Source organism: Dryobates pubescens, chromosome 26, assembly GCF_014839835.1.
Source record: "Dryobates pubescens isolate bDryPub1 chromosome 26, bDryPub1.pri, whole genome shotgun sequence".
Taxonomy (NCBI): Eukaryota; Metazoa; Chordata; class Aves; order Piciformes; family Picidae; genus Dryobates; species Dryobates pubescens.
In genome coordinates this window covers 6867822-6889205 of record NC_071637.1, presented here as the reverse complement: position 1 = coordinate 6889205, position 21384 = coordinate 6867822, and the positions used below count along the sequence as shown (strand labels likewise).

Genomic DNA, 21384 nt, shown 5'->3' with positions numbered 1-21384 from the left:
GTATTTCACAGTTTGTTCCTAATGAGATGGGCTCCTAAGTTCAGCCTGTGGAAAGCTGAAAATGCTGAACTAAATAAGTTTTAGCTGAGCAGTGTGGTGCTGTAATCCACAGGGCTGGCTGTAGGAGGTCTGTAAGGCAAACTTATGCCTATTTTTAGTTTATCTGATGGAAATCTCTGCTATGAAATAGAATATTTCCCTTTTCTGTTACTATGGGTATGCATTCTGAACACTGGAGCTCTGTAGCCCATGAAGATCAACTTACTTATGACTAAGTATTTTATGATTATAAGGGATGTAGCCTGAATCTGGGGAGTGTAGGAGCAGTCTACATGAAGTTTGGCATTAATTTGTTCACATAATTTGATAGGCTCCATCATGTCTAATGTTTCTATTTAACCAGACCATCAATTCCACTGATTCTATGACTTTTCACTTCCTTCCAACTGTCCCAGTGGGCCATCCCTGGTTTGATCTTCATCCTATTGTCATCAGTGCCACCCTCAATAATGCGAACATGAAGAACAATGTAACATGATTTTGTTTCTGCAGAGTCTCTTCTTGAGAGTCATCTGTAACTTCACTAAGAGCAGTAGTTGGTTTTTAAAGCAATTTCCCTGATTCAATATTCTACTATCTCCACCCACCAATTTGTCTCTCTAATACAACTGTCACCATCAGTGTCACACAGTACCATATAGTCAATGTGTTGCCATCCTAGAATGGTAGAGTGGTTTGGGTTGGAAGTGATTTTAAAGATTGTCTAGTTCCAAGCCCCCTGTGAAGGGCAGGGACACCTTCCACTAGCTCATGTTGCTCCAAGCCCCATCATCCTGTCAGTCTCTTTCTGAGACAGATTATAATGAGTGGACATGTTAAAGTAGGCCAAACCTGGGAAGCTACCAGAAGCCTGCAGCTTAATCAGAGGTCTGTTCATCAAAATGAGCTCTGCTCAGATTCCTTCTTCTGGAATGCACAGAGTCCGTGTAAGATGTATGTTATGGATTAGTTTCAGGCAGGTCAATTTGATTCTGGTTAATCCTTCTGGGAAACAAAGATTAACTTTAGAAAAGGGGAAAGAAAAATAGAGGATGCGTGAGAAGACCAACTTTTGCACGCAGTATTTTTGTTTGCTTAGTGAAGAGCAAGTTAATAAGCTGTTTCTGTTAACTATATCTTGGGGTTTTTATGTGGGGGAAGAGTTCCTCATCATGAATCCCTGTGATTTTTATTTTTTTTTTTAATGGAATAATTTCTGCATATCCCCAAATTCTCCCAATCTGAAATCACAGAATCACCAAGGTTGGAAGAGACCTCAAAGATCACCAAAGTCTAACCCGTCACCACAATGCATAAGGAAGCAAAATTCCCTTCAGAGAACAGCATGAGTTGTAAGGTGTTCATGTTGAGGCAATCAGTCTGCTCTAATTTTCAATTCTACCAGCTATGAAGTTTTCTTTTTCCTTTGGTATTGTTTTATTGGTCATGCTCCCCTCTCCTGCAACGTGGTTGCTCATAGAAAAGTGGGAAATTTGGGGTTGTCTCTGAAAACATCAAATCAATCTTTTTACTCTGTCTCTTTCTGTTGAAAAAGTTTTCCAATCAGTGTAAATAGGAAGTAGCTAGGTCAACAGCAAACAGGAGGTGCATCAACAGTGTTTAGATACCATCATGATGGGGCTGATGGAAAATTAGAGATTTGTAGATTTTAAGGCGAGAAGCAACTGTTTGCAATCATTTGCTTTACTTCCTGCACAAAATAGGCCAGATAATTTTACTCAGTGATTCCTGTCAGTGAAAGACAGGCTCCAATTGCTGATGATACTGTGCCTATTGCTTTTTCTGACTTCTTTTGGTAAATGAAATACTTGATGCTGAGGTGCTCTGAAGGCAAACCACACGAGGAGCATGCTTTTACACTGTACCATCAGCTGGGTTCTGTTCCCATTTGTGTCTGTACAAGTAGGCCTTTGGGCTCATAACTCTGAGATAGTGATTTCTCCTGGAGATAGTAATGGTCAACAGGACATTTTCAAAGTAACAAGTGCTCATTTCTGGACATGTGTTAACTCTTTCTATAGAGTGATTAAGAAAATCAAAACATATCAGGACAGCAGATGGAACTATTGCATTCAGCTAGTTCCTGCATCATTCTGTGCAAAATGCATGGAAACTCCTATGTGGAACATACAAATTGCTGTTGCATAATTGGCAGCCTTTAAAAAATAGATGCCTCTTTGTTAATGAAAAGCCAGATGTGGACAGCACAGCTGGCAAGGTTCAGTTTAGAGAATGATGTAATCCAGCTTTCATTCACACCTTTAGAGTGACTGCACTGCATTTAAAAAGGCTGTTTTCAATTCAGTGATTTCCCCTCAACTGCTTGATAGCAGCAGACTGCACCTTCCTTTGCACTTAGGCGATGTTTAAAGTGCAAACAGATCTTTCTGGGATAACTTTCTAGGTGGAGGTGGATTTCATGTCTGCACAGAGGTGTCTTCAGTTTCTATTAGTGGAGTGAACTTTTATAAAGGATGTCTGTTAGTGGGGTGAACCTTTATAAATGTTGTCTCTTATTTGTGAATATAGGGTTAATAGGCCTTTAGAAATAAGCAGTTATGTTGATAATGGATGTCTTGCAATCTCGTCGGTTCTCTTTGCCAGAGAGACTCAAAGCAACGGGTCATATCACCTCATTTACTTCCTTATCTAAGTGCTGACTGTGGAAGAAAATTACCATTACTCTAGGTTCTTCCTTGCAGCTCACAGAGAAATGTAGAAATTAATAAGTAATCCAGAACTGGATGGTAAATGTTTCCAAGGCCTCGAGAGTGTTCTCCTGAGAAGGTACCTTTATTGACAGGGTGACAGGATGCTCTTGAACTTTCAAAGTAATACTAAATCAAGGAATTTAACCTTAGTGCCTAAGGTATAGCCAAACCATCTCGTTTGGTCAATGGTACAGTAGAGAAACAGATTCCCCACTGTGTTCATTCAGAATGTGGGGACACTTGGAGTTTGCCTGTCCTGAGAGCGCCCTGGGACAGTTCTGCAGTTGTTTTTCATTTGGGCCCAGCTGCTTTGACTCTGAAGGGCCCCATTTATGTATGATCTGAACAATATAGTCACTTTTCCTACAAATAATCTGAGTAACAGTGCATGGGGTGAGTGTGTTGGAGTGATCTGCTGTGGTTTTCAGCTTCTGGGAATCCTCATAGACCCAAGTGTTCCGGCACCAAGCTCAGGTGCATACAGTGGCTTACACATAGCAGCAGAAGGTGCCCCGGATCCAACCTCTGATTTTCATGGCTGCATTTATAATTGAGTGTTTATTAGAACTCCAGAAAGGCAAGCACCTCTGTAGATTTGCAGGGAAAGAGTTGGAGAAACACCACCTCTGAGATGATTTTGCAGAGAGAGATGGTTAAGAAGGAGCTATGTCAGTATCAGGGCTACAGCGTTTGGGGGGAAAAAAACTGCTGTTCTTTTATAAGCATTCCTAAAGCCCTCACTTGAGATCTTTGCAATGATGGCTCAGGATATGAAAGAAAGATTAATGGTCACAATACAGCTGCTTTGAGAATGAAATATTTCTTCAGGAAAAAGTCTCATGGAGTTTAATAGGGCAGATTTATGGTAGTGTATGAGGACTCAAAAAAATAATCATAATCCAGAGGGAATGTGTGGTGTTTAGCCTCATTACGAAATGGAGCACTTCCTCCTCATGAGTATGTTGGTTAGCTCAGTTTAATGACATGCAGATAAAATAACAGTGTTTTAGCAAAAATCCTTCACACAAGCAAGTTAAAAATAATATCTCTTTTCTGTGTTTCAGGGGTCAAATCTGACAGATATCTGCACCCAGCTCTTGCTCCAAGGGACTTTGTTAAAAATCTCAGCAGGAAACATCCAAGAGAGAATGTTCTTTCTATTTGATAATCTACTGGTCTATTGTAAGAGGAAATCCAGGTGAGTCCCTCTGTCATTACAGTTTTGTAACGGGACTGTTCAGAAGTTTTGTAAGTAGAAAGTTTGATCAATTGTTGATCACTCACTCTAGTCCCAGTGCCTCTGTAGGGATGAGTCACAGGTGTGACTTTCCTCTGTTCTTGACTACTGCTATAATTTAGACTGGGTAAGAAGAAAGTCACTACATGGTAAGATAAATATGCCAGGCAGTAATGGGCTGCCCACCCTGAGAAGCGTGCAATACAAAGACAGAAGTGGATACAGTGCAGTAAAAACAGAGTGAATTCTTACATCTGGAGGGCTTCCCAGAGTAGATGGGTCTACAGGAGTGATGTGAAGAAGGAGGCTTTGCCAACTTTCATTGTGAGGTTAGTCCAAGCAGAAGAGGATGATGTGAAAAATTACACAGAGCCAAGAAAGGAGAAAGTGGAAGACTAAGCAAACATTAGATGCAGTGTGCAGAGTAGCAAGGAAGAGGTAAAGATTAGCAAGTTTGTGTTCATGTGCTTTATGTGTTGCTTTCTTTCTTAACCCAGTAACAGTTCTTGCATCGTTCCACCTTATAAAGCTTAAGCATTATTAACACCTACTGCTTATTAAAACAGCATTGGTGGTGTGGAGCGAAATTTGCTTCTGCAGCAGTCATACTGCATTGCAGTTCTTAAGCTTTTCACCTTCACAGCTCCAGTCTCCTCCTCATGTGTTGGCATTTTTTTACACTCTGTTCTCCTCCTCCCTTCCCTATAACATCCTACCCCTTCTTCAAGTTACACTTCTTTACTGATGATGGCCAAGTTAGAATGGCCATCCCCAGTTAGAAATTATCCAAACCCTGAATGTTTTCTCTAAAGAAAAATTTCTTGCCTCAAAATTTGGTTGTCCAATGGGAATTTTGGAGTGAAGTTTGGAAAAAATAATTTCAATGCTGTTTTTTTGTGGGTATTGTGGAAGCTATTCAGCATAAATACAAATTGTTGGGTGAAATCTCCTCTAGAGGTTAAGAGAATACAATAAAAGCAGGTAAAAAAAACAAACAAAAACTCAGATAATAGTAAAAGATTTGTAAGATTGAGTGAAGCATTCTGACTGAAGCAAGAAAGATGTAACATTCCATTTTGACTCTTTACCAGATTTGTCAAAATCCTGACTTCCATATGAAAGAGAGTTCAAATCCGCTATCTAATCTTTCACTTCTTCAGAGCTCTAAGAAGCTGACTTTCCAGCCGAGTTTGTAGTTCAGGTTATCCTGGCTCATCCTGTGCTGTCCAGGCATTTTTCCCAGAATACTAAGATTTGGGAAACAAAATGTTCTGCTGCCTTTTAAGCAGCTCTCTGTTTTGGTACAGAAGATATCACTGAGCTACTCTGTAGTTTGGCTTGGTTGTGGAGGAGGCTGCTGTAACACTTTGATTTTCCCAAAGGATTGATATTGTTTATCTTTGTCTAATAATGTAGCTTGAACTGATGAAACATCCAGAGTCTGATTTCCATTAAAAAATAGAATATTTTATTAAGCCTGCTGGGAATTGCCTAATATAGAAGATATATTTAGGAATCGCTGAGTGACTCTAATTTTGGTTATTTCTTCTGTCTAGCTTCTATTTATGATCAGTTCAGAATGGGAATTAATGGCTATCCAGTTGTGCTGGTGCGATCATTTGGCCAGCTGCTTGACAAACAACTGACATGTTAGTGGGAGATAAATTTTGAAGAGAAACCCCAAAAACCAGATTGTGTCTGTTCCTGATTTGAGGTTGAATGACTTGGTTCTCATCCCACTTAGGCTGTGCTGCATGTCTTGTAGAAATCAGTGTTTTTCTTGATTGAGAAGTGCAGTCAGAATTCAGGCCTCAGTCTTTGATAAGCAGTCAGCAGTGCAGCCATTTGAATCTGGGGCATCGTATCGTTTCACAATAGCATGAATTAGAAGTGGTGTTGTTGAGACCAATTTCAGATGTGTTTAGAATGAGAATTAGATCTGTGCTTTTAGATCCAAGACCACAATCTCATCTTTTGCTGAAGCTTGGGGAAGTCTGACAAACTGATGACACAGATTCTCAGGGCTGCATATTGTTTGGTGTTTTTAGCTGGATTGTAGACTGCTGTTTAAATTGAATCCTGATGTCAGGAACAATGTTTCGCGTGGGGAAACAGGCTGAGCATTTAAAGGGTTTTGCTAAGGCTGCCAGTCGTGCTTAGGAAATGATCTAATAGCTCCAGGATCTCAGTCTGATCAGATGTAAATATATGGTCACTACTAAATGTACATTTGTCACTGAAGTCAGTCGTAAAAGAAAAAGTTGTCCAGAAAAACTTGGTGATTCTCCTCTCGCCTCAGTTTATCATTGATACTTGACTTGGACAGAAATTTTCTCCCCAGCTGTTCTTTAGTGCAATATTCTTTGACTCTTACAAGCTCCTGGCAAGCTGCCACAGCAGTCCCTTTGCTGTGCAGAATTTGGAGGCCTGCCATCTCAAATGATGATCGTTTGACTGGTTGTGTTTTGGTTCACATAGCGGAGTTGTGCTTAGATATTAAAGCTCAGCAGGTGTCAGCTGGATAGTTTTAAACCTATTCTGCCCATTAAAGTCAGAACATGACTAGCAATGAAAAACGCTTTCCTGAAAGTTTTCAATGACACTAAGCCAGAGATGCTGTGAAGCAAACATGGATGCAAACTTTGGTGCAAAATGGCCACAGCAGCAGTTTCACAAGCGCCGCATACAGTGGCATTTGACACACATGACAGACCATGCGACGCTAGCCTCTGTTCCATGTCATACTTGGAACTTGTGCACACATCACAAATTTGTCAAAGCTCTAGGCAAGCAAAGGAGGCAAATGTAATACTGTCAGGTCATACCACAGTCTTCCTCCCCAGAGTTCAGCTGTGCTGGCATTGCAATCAATCATCCAGAATGCAAAGCTTGAAGGCAGCCCAGTCTCCACATAGCCTTGCAAACCAAGCTCTTTATCGCTGTACCGCTGCTGCTGTAGTCTTATCTTTGGGAGCTGATTGAATACTCCAGTTATTGACCACCAGAGATGTGGTCAAATACCACAAGACACTATATTTGGATCCTGTTTTAGTAGTCCTATCTCAGATTGAGTTCTGTATGTATATGTTACGCTCCTCTCTCGGGCTGACTTCTCCATAGACATATTGCTCTCCTTGCTGACATGTTCCTAACAGTCTAAATCTTCATTGCAGAGTTACTGGCAAAAAACCCTCTAAAAGGACAAAGTCAATCAATGGGTCCCTTTATATCTTCAGGGGCCGAATAAATACAGAAGTCATGGAGGTGGAGAATGTGGAAGATGGAACAGGTAAGAGACTAAATGCAACCTTTCAACCACACAGCAGGTGTTGGAAGTTGGTACCAAAGTACTTGTCTACCTCCTTTAATGAAATCTGAAGTAAGCTCTGTAGTTTCTGATGCCTTCACTATTAGACTAAATGATATAGTTGAAAGACTGGACATGTTTTCAGGCACTGGTCCTTCATTCTGAAGTGACCTTGTGAAGAGTTTGTGTACCCAGAAGCTTGTCTATTTTTTCTCCTAATCCAAGTTAATTTACTAAAAGATATTTTATCTTCTTTCCGTCGTTTCTTTTCTTATCCCTTAAGCCATTGCAGCTATAATAACAGAACTTGTGGAGCTTCTTCTCATTTAAAATGCTCCCAAATATTAGTCTTAGCATCAAATCAGTATCATGGAATGTGTCTGTGAACAGAATATGGGAATGGCAGTTGTTACTGTTTTTGTGTTCTGATACAGGCAGGAAGACTGTATGAGTTTTTGATTTTTATCCACAAAGGCCACACAAGACCCTGTTCCTATATTGTAATAAGTCAGGAATTAATAGAACATCCTTTAAACAGTTAACACTTAAGAGTTCTTGTGTACTTACAATGCTAACAGAAGTTAGCATGTTCCCAGACAGTTCAAAACAAATAACCTGGATAAATATCACAGACTTTTCCACTGATCTTGTATTTAAAATGTTTTACTTCTGAGATGAAATTACAAAGTGCCACTCATAGGACTGAAACATTCAATCAGTTTGAAGTTTAGCCTTGGATACTTTTATTGATGTTTGTACTTCCAGAGTGGTAGCAACCAGTCACATAGACAGTAAGGCTGATGCATGAGGAACACCTCCAGAAATCAAGCTCTTCAAAGAAGCAAGTTTTAATTAAGGTGTCCCTCACTGATTTGATTGAAGTAGCAGGTCCTCTGTTCACTGCGTGCGTTGTGCTTTGCATTTATACAGCAGATTACCACAGCAATGGCTACACTGTGACAAATGGCTGGAAGATCCACAACACAGCCAAAAACAAGTGGTTTGTCTGTATGGCCAAGACTGCAGAGGACAAACAGAAATGGCTGGATGCTATAATCAAGGAAAGGGAGCAGAGAGAAAGTAAGTGGATAATGCGTTTTCTAACGCACTGAATCAACCTGTGTACCTTGGTCAAACGTCTAAGCATCAGAGAAAAAAAAGTTACAGTTTTTCCTCCTTGGGGAGAATTAAAATCTATCCTTAATGATAAAGAAAATCAAATATTTGTGAATGTGTACCTTAAGGATTTAATGGACTTGAGTCAGTCTATTTATCAAAGCAGTAACTGGCCAGAGCCAGTTTCTTCGCATTGAATTACTGTGGGAAAAAAAATTACATTTAATTTCTTTTTTTTTTTTTTTTTTTTTTTTTGCCTTACAATTTTAGCTTACTTACAAATGAATTATCAGTAAAAGCCAAGAAAAAAATCCATCTTGCAGCTGTTTTCCAGAGGCAGTGACACAAACTCATTCTCGCAAGCTTGGCTTTTGTGATCGCGAAATAAACAGAACAGCTCATGGAGGAAAAGCTCTGGAAATATTATGTTTAGACTGAGAATAGTGAGAGCTGCATGCAGGTGCTTGTCACTTTTATAGTTTCTCATGGAATGAAACAAAAAATAAGTTTAAATTGACACAGTATTGTACAGTAGAAGGAAGCCACAAATTGGAGCAGGTGATAAAAGTTCTGAGTTCCTTTTAAGAGATGGAGCTATTTTCCCAGCTTCCTTATTCCTATTTAATGGGGACAACAATAGCTCATGGCCAGAGAAAATGACACTTAAAAAATTTGTGCCTGACTTTTAGAAGGAGTTCTGTCTGCCTGCACAGACAAAATGATGTATTTGCTGTACTAATATTGAAAGAGGTCAGTCTGAACCCCTTTTTGAGCAGTATGTTTTCAGAGCTTGATAGACCAATAGTGCTGTAAAAAATATTTAAAGAAAGTTACAGATCTGACACCTAAGTTTAATGGCAGCAGAGAATCTAAATCCTTTAACAGCCTTTTGAAATCCAAACCTTAGTTTCTGTGTTGCAATACTTTGCACCTAATCTGTAAGCACATTGCACATTGTGGTGTTGTTTGTTACAATAGGCTATAAAACATATCCAACAGACCCTACACACCTTTTGATAATAGCAGAAATACTTCCTTCCAAAACATATCCAACAGACCCTACACACCTTTTGATAATAGCAGAGATACTTCCTTCCAAATGTAGATAGGTCATGGTGTAAATTCAAAAGTGGAGCAGAGAGACTCAGTTTTGATTTTGGTCTGTTCTGCATCCCACTCTACTGTTGGGATCCTGATCTTCCACACAAAATATTATTTAAAATGAAATATGTCTCTTGACTCCTTTTTCACTCAAAGTGCTAAATCATCTCTCTAAAAGATTGAGTGAGTCTCAATTTCATAAGGAGTTTTTACTTTATGAGGTCAGCAGTGGAATTTCCTGTGCATCAGGTAAAATGTGTGAGGAGAGAGAAGACTCAATGAGAAGTGAAAAGAGAGAACCAGAAAAAGATACCAGATGTAAACAGAGAGCTTGAAATTAATATTAGGAAGGGAAAAAAGCTGTTGATTAAGAGAAAGTTTCTCTAAGTTTTCTATGTAGCTTTGCCTGGTAGGAGTGGGATTTTTTTTTTTCCCTGATGCTTCTTGTTGCATAGCTTTATGATGTGGCAGCTGATGACAGGCACTTGGGATAAGCGTAGATTTTCTGGCAGACATTCCAAGCCTTACTGGAAAATCTCCTTTGGATCTAAGTACTTGCAGAGTCACCGAGATAGCAGCCTTTGGATTAGACAGCTTGGTGAGACTCCCAATTCTGTAGGATGAGTTGGGTAGAATGTGCATTCCAGTCTGCCCTTTGCATCAGGGCCTGGGGAATTGGGTGATGTAAGAGCAGCAGGAAATGTGTGCACTGTTACACAGGCTGCTTTCTGTCACAAGTTCATACTGCAAATTAGCTGCAGCTACACATGTCAGCATTGACATTGAATTTGGACACAGTACTGGGGGAAGAAGATGATGGAGGAATAACAGCAATAACCCAGGGGATTTGCAGAGCCAAAACCTTTATCCAGGTACTGGACACATGAAAGAAGTTCTGTATTTGAAAGACAAAATGGTATGCAAGTCTAATTTCTGGAACGTGCATTTCAAGCTTCTAAAGCAAATTCATTAAGCACTTTCAAAAGATAGAAAGCAGCTCTGATGACACCAAAGACTACTAATTAATTTCAGTATTTTGCCATAAGGCAACAGGATTTATGCCCACTTAAGGTGAACTGCTCTTCCTAAAGAATTTACAGCTTTTGGTTTTTAGCCTTACTCTGATCATTTAAATTCTGCCTAATGTCAATCTCTGTAAAAATTAGGCATGAAAGTACAGCACCCATTTAGGCTGCCTGCTATCAAGCTAATCTTAGAGAGGTCTAGAATCTGTGCCTGTTTGGGACTCCAGAGTTGCCTAGATTTGCAGGTTCTAGGGTAATATAGCCAGAACACAATGTGATTTGTTCAGGCTAGAAGAGACAAAATAGCTACAGTGGCAAACCAGCTCTTCCTATCTGCTGTCCTCCTGAGGCAATTGCAAATCTAAAGGGAAGAGCACCAGGAAGTGCCAGGTGTGACTACAGCTGTAACATACCCATTTGTTATTTTCAGAGATCAGCCTCCTGACTGTACCTATTTTCAAGTTACCATAAGCTATGTGGAAACTCAAAGTGGAGGTGATTTTTTTTCTCTATATCCAATTATCTGTCATTCCTTAAGTCATTCATTATTTCTTTCATTGGCTGGATAATATGATTGTCAAACTGTAATTTTAGCCAAGGGCTATTAGTAAATAAGTTAATTAAGAAAGGATGAGAAAATAATGTTCCTGTCTATTTTTGATTTATTTAAGGAAGTGAATTTGATTTCAGCAGTTCTGTATTTTTGGCTTTGAGTAATAGGACACTCAAAAAGTCATCTGCTGTGTCAAGCCTTAAGCTGCCTTGAACAAGTCTTATGCCAGCAGTTATTTCAGGGTCAAAAGTGAAATTGCAGCAGGAAATCAGTTTCAGGAGGTATATATTTTATCATGCTTTGGAACTTCTCCATGTTCTGTAAACCATTCTACATTTTGTGATGTGATGCAACTAAAAGTTTAAAGCCACTTTTTTAAAATGAAGAAGAGAAGCTGCAAGCATCTGGATGGTGCTAAACTCATCAATGACAATCTTCTGCTCAGATAAATGAATGATTCCATTTCTCCCTTATTTGGAAAATGAGTCAGTTAACTTTTGTGTTTCTGCCATTTTCTCTGTTTGGCCTCAGCTTCTGACTTTGAGCAAACACGTTGTCTGATGTTAAGGATATGAAGGAATATCTGCTTTGTATTCCAGGTTTGAAACTGGGAATGGAGAGGGATGCATATGTCATGATTGCAGAGAAAGGAGAGAAGCTGTACCAAATGATGATGAGCAAGAAGGTGAACCTTATCAAAGACAGGAGGAGAAAATTAAGTACGGTTCCCAAGTGCTTTCTTGGCAAGTAAGTGGCATATGAATTGAAAAGGCCCTTTCACACCAATTGAAAAAATGGATTTTGGAATTTCTAGGGATGGTGCAGTGAGGTCAGATCAGATATGCTTTGATGCAGCTTAACTGAAAAGGTTGTAACCCCCATTAGAGTTGTGATTTATTAGAATTAATCATTGATTTCTGGTTTGTGCCACACAGTGCAGGGACAGCTCTGTTGTACAGTAACAGCTGTTTCAAATCGGCAAAAGGAGGAAGAAAACATACTTCAACTCCCACAAGCTCAGAGCTGTTGGTGGCCTAACCTGTATCCTCCTGTAAACAGACAAATGCTTACCAGGTGATGGTTAAATCCAGCAGAAGTGGTCAAGTCTCAGGACTGAATTTGGAAGTTTCTTGTTTCTCAGTGTAACAGACACAAATGAAATTTTTTGCATCAGGAGACCTTATACATTTGTTAAACATATAGAGTGTTATTGACCAGGGGGAAAAACCTCTTTCACTTTAGGCTAGATATTACAAACTAATTCTTAAGAATGACCATGTATAAGGCAGTATAGGAGAGACCCCCGTGGATGAATCAGGTCAGAGATTAGATGTGGTAGTATTGGAGTTGTCGTAGGGATATGTCCTGCATGGCACCCAGGGAGACACATCAGTTGTCCTGAAAAGACTTCTCCTCCTCAGCTGTTTCTGACGGAGAGGATCAGCTGTGGGAGGAAAAAAGTTCCTGAGGCAGATTATTCGTTCATTTACTTCCCTCTGGCCTCTGTAGCAGTGGTTTGCAGGCAGCATTCCTTGTGTACAGGGTGTGGAAATGATGTGCTGCCTTTCTGCCTGACAGAAGGCAGGCTGGGAGCACAGGCTGACAATGTTTCAACTGTTTACATTTTTTTTACTTGTTATTTTTTAGATTTGCTTGGGGTTTTTTTTCTTCACACACAGATCCAAATTATCTTACTGGATTCAAATTGAAACCCTTAAGTTCTGGTTTTGGAGGCACTATTAATAAAGCATTTAGTATTTTCCCGTACAACACGTACCAGATCAGAAACTTTTGTTCTTCCAGTGCTGATATTTGAGTTGTGCGTTCCCTGATATTTTGCTTGGTCTCAAGTCTTACCTGGGGTTTTCTGCTGCTCCTTTTTCTTTTAAAAGGTGTGTTTCCTTAGGTACTCTGCAGTCTGTCCCTCTTGTTGCCCTCAGTTTGCTTGACAACCATTTGATGCTTCAGTAGCAAGGACTTTGCCAGTGTGTAACTCAGATATCTCTAGGTGTCCTCATCTCTGACAAGAGCATTATTTCTGCTAATGTTCCAGCCTTCCCCACAGAAAGTAGCTCTGCTGATATCTTTTTCAATAGCCACTTGTTGATGCAGTCTTTGGCAACTCAGCTGAGTTCAACTCAGTTGTTCCAACCCAGCCATGACTCACTTTTTGTATCATTCCTGGGGCTTCCCCTGAACAATGCAGATTGGCTGTGACCTATTCATTTTTCAGACATTCCTGTCTAAGGGAGTCACTAATAATTGTGCTGAGATGTGCTGAGTGGTTTTCTGCTGCATGCAGCTGTAAACAACACTAAGGCTGCAAAAAACAGTTTTTCTCTTGGCCTTTGGATATCAGATAGTGTCTCAGAATTCAGGAGACAAAATGTGTTTACAGATAGAGAGTATGAACTAATCCTGATGTCTTCAGAAATATCACATGTATTTGCTTTTAAGGTGATTTATTAAACTTAACTTCAGCAACTGACTTTTTTGAATGGAAATTCATTTTCCTAACCCCTCCTCATTAGAGTTGTGATACAGTGAGCAAAGGTGTTGGTGCCAGTGTGTGTGAATATATGTTACCATGCTTCTTTTCAGCACTGCACTAAACTGACTGCGAAACCTTGAACTGTATTGAGCTTATAATAGAGGATCTATTAACCTCAGGAGATTCCAGACATGTCTGATCAGATTGGACAAATCTGGATGAGTCAGTTTTTTGTCTTTGTATTTCTTGAGTTGAAACCCAGCTGTTCTAAGTGCTCTTGTTTTAGAGAGAGAGTTGGGAGATGGTGGCCTGACCTACATGCCAGATGAGAACTGAGTATAGTGAGAGTACTCTCAGTTATACTGGAGAACTGCTTAGGACAAGATGAGGAAGCAAATCCAGCTTTGCCCTCCACTTTTTGAGCTGATGCTTTTTTTAGCAATACTTCAGCATATACCTTAAAACCCTCTTGGTATATTTCTGCATCATGCACTTTTGCTCTGAAGGCTTTATAAGCACTGAAATGATTATTGATTTTGCTTATGAGTCAAATGCCACAGAAATCTTAAAGTGGCTCTGAAGAGAACCATTCCATGGCTCTGAAGCTTCAGGCCTGTGAGAGGTACCATTCAGTTGTTTTCCTTCTTCAGCTCGCAATTTCTAACTTTAAGATAACTGCATCACATTTACAATCCCAAGTACACTGCAGGGACACAGTGCCAGATGAAAGAAGGAAGGCTAACAGGGTGTTAGCTTCAGTGCTCCACAGAAAAGTTCTGGGCAAGTGTTGAAGTGCTGTAAGTTGCCATAGACCCATTGCACTTGATTGAAAAATGTACCGCGGTTGGGCATCTACCTTGGTACTTAACCTGATTAGAGCCATTGGCCAGCATGTCTGTGATGGGGCACTCTACAGAATGTGTCTTGGTGCAGAGGATTCGTCTCCTCTTTCTGTGATTTTTGCTCTGTTTCAGCTTTTGAATAGTTCTAGAAACAGTTTAGAAACATTGGGAAGTTTAGAAAGCACTTTCCTTAGGAGACAGTCTGACTCATCACTACAGCGCTCTGGCCTTAGGAGTTTTACAAAACTCTACTGGTTTCCATGGGATTCCCCTGGCATAGCTGAATAGATTCTGCTGCTTTTTCTGCACTCTGACAGTTACAGAGTAGCCCCTCAGCAAACTGATATTGTTAGTACTGAAATTGCTGTTGTTATTCTAAAGGCAAAATGCAAATCCTACCTACAGCTTAGATGAGTCAGCTCTGATAAACATGAAGATACTAAAAATACTTCTTTTAGAGCCCACAAGTGGAGGCATGGATACTGGTTTTGATAAGCAGCAACCCTCCTGCACACTGGCAAGTGCCCCAATGGTTTATTAAACTCAGATTTCCCATATGTTGCTCTAATTTCATATATTCCTTTTCTTCTCTCTGAGCTTAACACATCTCAAGTATCATCACTAATTAGCCTGGCAAACAGCTCAGACCCCTAGGGCTTTGGCAGAGCTGTATTCCTCAGGCTTGCAGTGTCCATTTCTCTGTACTTAACTGTTTCTAAATGAGTTACATCCTACATATCTATCCATTTTTGGCTTTTATTCTGCACATAAGTGCAGCTCTGCCCCTCACCAGCGAGAGGTTTTGTTTTGTGTTGCCTGAGCAGACAGACCTAGTACCTTTTGTTCATAAGTTAGGAGCACCATTTATATATCTGCCAGGCACCGACTCCAGTAAATGGCCTTACATTAGCCTGTGCACTTGCTGTTCTGTACTTGAATTCAGTAGGCTGAATCCTCTGTTTTAAGTCCTACTGTGACTCAATTAAAGCCAATGCAATTACAACACTGGGGCTGTGTGAGTGCAGAAATCAGACCCAGTGAAGAAAGGTGAGCATGTATAATTAAGTCAGGTCATGAACACTGCTTGGAGGGATAGCTTGGGTAGAAGCAGCTGTTTTCTCTACTGTCCAACTTCTTGATTTTAAGGGTCATCAGTTAATTGTGCTTGCCTTTCTCCTCTTGGATGTCTGAATTGCTCAATACAATAAGGATTTGCAGCATATTTATAGATCCAGCCAGGTCTTCTTTCCTTTTGTGTGCATGCTAATTGTGAGCTAAGGGGAATGGGGGGAAAAGTCACTGAGCTTTGGGTCTTCTGCAGAGCATTTCCTCAAGAAGTGTAGGAAATTGAGCCACTTAGTAGAGATATCATCGCTTACAACAATTTTCACACTTGCTTCAAGGAGAAAGTCTCCTGTGGTTGGCTGATGACTTGCAGAGGCATGTGTCTGCTTATATTCCAAGTGAAAAAGCTAATTGTTTCTGTTCTGCTTCCCTCTGCAGTGAGTTTGTATCCTGGCTCACAGAGATTGGAGAGATAAGCAAACCAGAGGAAGGGGTCAACCTGGGACAGGCACTATTGGAAAATGGAATCATTCATCATGGTGAGTGCTCCATGCCATAAAGAGCTGTCAGATTTCAGTAGTGCCAGAAAACTGACTGCAGCTCTTCACTTGATCTTCAAATGCTTTCCTGTACCATACCCATCCAATCCTCAAAATGTTTAATTACTTTTGCGATCAAGGAGTGGACAAATTTGTAATGAAAACAGGACTTGTTGGGTATCCTGGAAGTATTTATGATGGCAGTTCCTTGATTTCTCTGCACCATCTGTTTTGTGGACTGTATCAGGTGTATAGTCTGCTTTTTGTGTGTTTAAAGTTCTGTAATGATCAATAAATACAACTTTCTGTGGGAGACATAAGCAATACAGAGGCTGGTGGAGCAGTGCTCTTTGAGAATGGGGCCAAGTGAAGGGCTCCAGATGACAGGGTCATTCTTTCCAGAGAAAAGAGATGGTGGAGGATTTCACTGTGGGATTTGTACTTTCAAGCTCATTTGGCAAGAATATCTCTCTTTAATATAGTGATGCACTGGATTTCTTCACACCCAGCAGATGACCTACAAGTGTTGTGGTGAGGGTATTTCAGAAAAGTAGAGCAGTGCATAGAGAAGCTGCATGACCAAAGCAGCATGAGATGCTTGCTTGAAAAGTTTCTTTGCTGTCTGTATTCCTAAATGGACTTTCTCCAGATAGCAACCTATAAATCCAGATTTGACCTATTCTAGTTGAACAGCAAGTGCCCTAATTTCAACATTCAGATGAGGTGAGCTGCAAAATGTGCAGCTAAGGAATACATGCTGTATTATAGGCATCTCTGCTATATATAGACATATATAGGTCTTAAGTCACCAGTGGTCTACATTTCCATAAAATCTCTTGGAAACCAATTTAAATAGGGGAACCATTTAATTAGGCAGGTCTTTCTCTAATCTCTTGGCAACTCAGCTCCACAAACTTGTCTTTCAGGTGACAATAACACTGTTAAGAAATTGTCTGTTATCTTAATTAACACATAGAGAAATCAAATAAGAGCAGCACCATAATCCCTCATGTACATACATTCCACCTTCACATACCAAGATGTACTTTCAGGCACATTCAGACTTTGATGGACTTTGAGCACGAGCTCAAAAACACTGAACACTTTGAGTACTTGATCCTGCCTGTGGCTTTTGAGAACTGAAATGCTCTGGCTCCAATGTCTAGGGATCCCACTTGGGATGAAGAATGCTCTTTAGTGTCCACACCCTTACTTGCCCACATTCTGAGTGTGTACACACGCATTGTTGTTGCAGAAAGCTCTCCTGAGATTTGTTGTTTCATGATGACTGTTTACTTTGTCACAACATCATACTGGGACACTTTCAGCAGTGCCTCTTTTCTGTAAATGCAAATTTACAGCTCAGAGGAAGTTATGCTGTTGCATCTACTGCTCCCCTTATTCAAATACCCAGAGTAAGATGCATCAGGTTTGGTTTTAATGCTGCCTCTAGTTAGAGTTCATGATATTGGGGTCTCCAGTGACAGTTACTGCTAGACATTGGAAGGTATTTACCACACTGCATTTACTTGAGGAGATATCCCTTGAGATTTTGGTAAATCATTAACCAGGAGAGTTTCCCATTATGTGTTTCCTAGTGTAGCACCAGAATGAAGCCTATACCCCTGTTCTGAATTAGGCAATATCTTTTATCTTTTGTTTTCACTTGGCAAAATATTACTGTCAGGTGAAAACTGCTGATCTCTCAGCCTGCCTGAGGAGCAGGGCCACAAAAGATTGCTAAACACTGAGCTCTGGATGTTTTATCACTCAGTTTCCTCTGTATCTCCTTTAATTCTGGCTATTTTATCTGGGACTGCTGATGTGGAAGTTCTGGTACCTGTCACAGAGAGCAGAAGTGATCAGAACCTCATCTGCTGTGTGCCAGACACAAAAGATGCTTTTTGCAGGCTTGTTTCTCAATTGGGTTTAGAAATACAAAATCCAGAGCTTGCAGACACTTAGAGTCAATAGCTTGTAGATACTTAGCTTAGATACTACTGTAGACAGAAGAAGGTAAACCAGGTCCTGCAAATGTTGTTTTATTCTGTGAAATCAGGGGAAAATATCACCAAAAGCAGGACTCTTAGCTAAAGACCAGGATGTCTTATGTGTTGAGGAAAGGTCTTAAGAACTTAATGGACTCTGCCTTCTAAATAATTTCCTGCCCACTCTGCAAAGGGCACACTAAACCTCAGTCCTGGTACTTCTGAGTCTGCCTAACCTGGTTCAATTGTCTTCAGACATGCAGTTTTCTAAGGTTAAGCAAACTCAGGCTAAGATGCATCTAAAATAGTGTAAATCCATGTTTTTCTCTCAGTTCATCAAATGCTCTTCTTACACTATGAAATATTGCATCTAAAATATTCAAGAGTGCTCCAACACCAAGATCTGGCTATGATATTCTTACACTGGCACAGGCAGGAAAGATTAGCATAACAAAGCTACCCCACCTTACCTGCTCTCTGCTTTGGTTGCTCCTCTTTGTCTAGATAGCTGTAATTGATCTCCATTAAATGAAGCCCTGAATAATGGCATTTCTGTACCACATACTGTAAAAAATGGAAGATATGTATTAACTTCTTTTTAGTTTTTTCAGTTGTTGGCACTTTTAGCTTATGATTACCACTTATTTACTAATTAGTGAAGCAAATAATCTCTCCTACTTGCTAAGTTACTATCTTCAGTATTAGTTTCCAACATCCAGGTTCTATTGAACCCTTAGAACAGAGACAAGATAAACCTACACATAACATTCGACCCTCTTCCCCTGGACCAAACTGTGTGAAAATGGGTATGATTTTAAAATCCTTTCTAGTTTTGATCAATGCTTCTTTTGAAATGGTTCCTTGTTACACTGAAACATCACTTGTGTCCTTAAGTCTTATCAGTGTGTAGCATTACCCAGCAAGATTTTAACTGCTCTTCTGTGGAATGGCTATTCTGGGCAAAAAAAAAGCAGTCTCTCAAAATTACTATTTAATTTGTAGAGGAAACTCACTCTTAAATGCAAGATCTGTGGTAGAAGAACAGCTGCAGTTCCTCTCACCAGCACACTTCTGCTTATGGAGCAGCTGAGCTTTGAGCAACTGCAGAAATAACTGTAGTGCTGTGATAACTCTTGGGAATCTGCAGGCACCCTGTTCAGAGCTTACCAAAACACTCAGATGGTCCCAATTACCTTCCCTAAGACTCTTTCCAAAACCTTACATAAATTGAGTCTGGTGTAAAAAGAAGGCATTTCAATGTTGTTGGAGCTGCAGTGTTTTAGAAACTGCCTGTGTTGGTGGAGCAGTTCAGAAGTGTGCCTAAGTGTGTATGTACACAGTAAGGGGAAATTGAAAGAGCTGAGTCCTCTCTTCAGAAAATGATAAATGCCAGCAAATACTTGGGTGTGGATGTACCAAATGGCCTGTGAAGAACATGGCAGGGGAGGAAAGACTAATTTTAACCAACCTACTGGTGTTTTAGTTTCAGATAAACACCAGTTCAAGAACGAGCAGGTGATGTACAGATTTCGCTATGATGATGGAACATACAAGCCAAGAAGTGAACTGGAAGACATCATGTCCAAGGTTTGTATTAGCATTCTTGAACCATGTGATTTGCCTCAGAAGAGTTTGTTCTGCCTCTGGATGTGGCTGGCCAGTTGTTTAGGAGATCCCTAATGCTGTTTATCTTTATTGTATTAAGCTATCCATCCTAATGCTATAGGAGACATGCACTCTAGGGAGAGGAAGCAGAGACTAGAAATAAATAACCATATAGTTGTGACTGCACCCAAGACTGATGATTACAATCCTAATACAGTAACAAAAGATCTTAAACACTATGTCTTCTGGACATTATGTTTCAGGGAGATAGAAGAGATCAATATTTAACTGCTGCTCCTGATAATTGCCTGTCAGATGAGTTCTGTTGATCCCGTATCTGCCCATATACCTTTTAATAAATTAGATTTCTTATGGAGGGCAGTTCATGGGTTTCATGGGTTAATTGTGAGGAAGGCTTAATGGAGAAAATGTTGGAATGGAGGTGATTAGAGATAAAGAACAATTTTTGGCTTCTGGAGACAGGGAAGGAAGAAGGTTTGACAGAATAAGTGAACTGTTTTGGAAAACAGTTAGTAGATCATTCCAGCTGAGTAGAGACATCAGTGTCCAGGTTTTGCTAGCTTTAGTTTATTGAAAAACAACAACAAACAATGATAATATCATGCATTTTGCCTTCTTCATCTGCAGGGTGTGAGGCTCTACTGCAGACTACACTGCCTATATACTCCAGTGGTAAAGTAAGTACACTGTCCTGATCCCTATCTATGTATAACCTGGCTTTACTATTGAAATCTTTCTTCTGTCTTATTACAAACAGCTATTTTCTGCATTTTCTTGGCTCTTTTATTACCCTTCTATTACCACAGTTCAAATGTGTAGTTTTACTTCTACTGGTGTACGTGGGAACAGGGTTCTGGGAGAGTGAGAGGCTGGTGTTGCACTCTTCCTGACATGAGAGCTGCTAGCGTGACACAAGCGTGTTTGTTGACTCCAGCATTTTCTGTGAGCTAAAGTGAATGTGATTAGTAAGTGACTACTGATTCAGGGCAGGCTGTGGTATGACTGTAGCTGCTGTATTGTTTGGGCTATAGCAAATGTAAACAGATGCTGAAGTGGTATAAACAGAGTCCAGTGTGATGTTAGGATTCCTTCCTTCAAAACACACTAAGCAAACAAAAGCCAGTCTGAAGTGGAATAAAACCAGAGGCTGTGTGTAGCTGGCCTAGACCTTGTGAAGCACATTATATTCCTCCAGCTTCTGTGAGGCAGCAAGGTGTTGCCAAAATTTGAATGGATCCCACGTCCATGTTTGCCTATTCACCTGCAGCTCATGGTTCTGGATAACATTCTATGGGCTGCTCCTGTTCAGGCTAGCTTGAAGTGGGGGAAAAGTCAGTGAACTCGTGTTGACATATTCATCCTGACAAGCATTTAGCTACAAGCAGTGAAAGACTGGGCCTTGCACCAAGGTCCCGATGCCAACTTATTCAAAACTCTAGCTCTGTGTCAGCATCTGTATGAAAATGTTGGGAGTTGCTTCTCACAATCTGGAAACCCCTGCTCATTAGTGCTCAGTATTTTAATACTTTTCTTGATTGTTCTGACATTTCAAAAGCACATTTTTCCCAAGATAAGAGTGTGTGCCCCAAAAACTCCCACAGCTCAGTGCTGGTTTTAGCACATTACATTTAGACAAGTCAGAAAATGTGTGTAAGCACTGTGAAGAAAGCTTTTGTTCTGAGGACACGTATTTCTGGAAATGCTGTCATGTTTTTTCAGTTGG

General features: G+C 40.2%; 1 protein-coding gene across 1 annotated transcript in view; it reads left to right on the top strand.

Moving 5' to 3' along the window:
* Window positions 1-21384, top strand: part of PREX1 (phosphatidylinositol-3,4,5-trisphosphate dependent Rac exchange factor 1) — a 154465-nt gene that overhangs the window by 92769 nt on the left and 40312 nt on the right. Inside the window, exons 7-13 of the mRNA XM_054173389.1 lie at window positions 3836-3969; window positions 7182-7297; window positions 8246-8395; window positions 11710-11857; window positions 15947-16047; window positions 19519-19622; window positions 20289-20338. Coding sequence (XP_054029364.1) covers window positions 3836-3969; window positions 7182-7297; window positions 8246-8395; window positions 11710-11857; window positions 15947-16047; window positions 19519-19622; window positions 20289-20338 — 803 coding nt within the window. The remainder of the gene's footprint in view (window positions 1-3835; window positions 3970-7181; window positions 7298-8245; window positions 8396-11709; window positions 11858-15946; window positions 16048-19518; window positions 19623-20288; window positions 20339-21384) is intronic.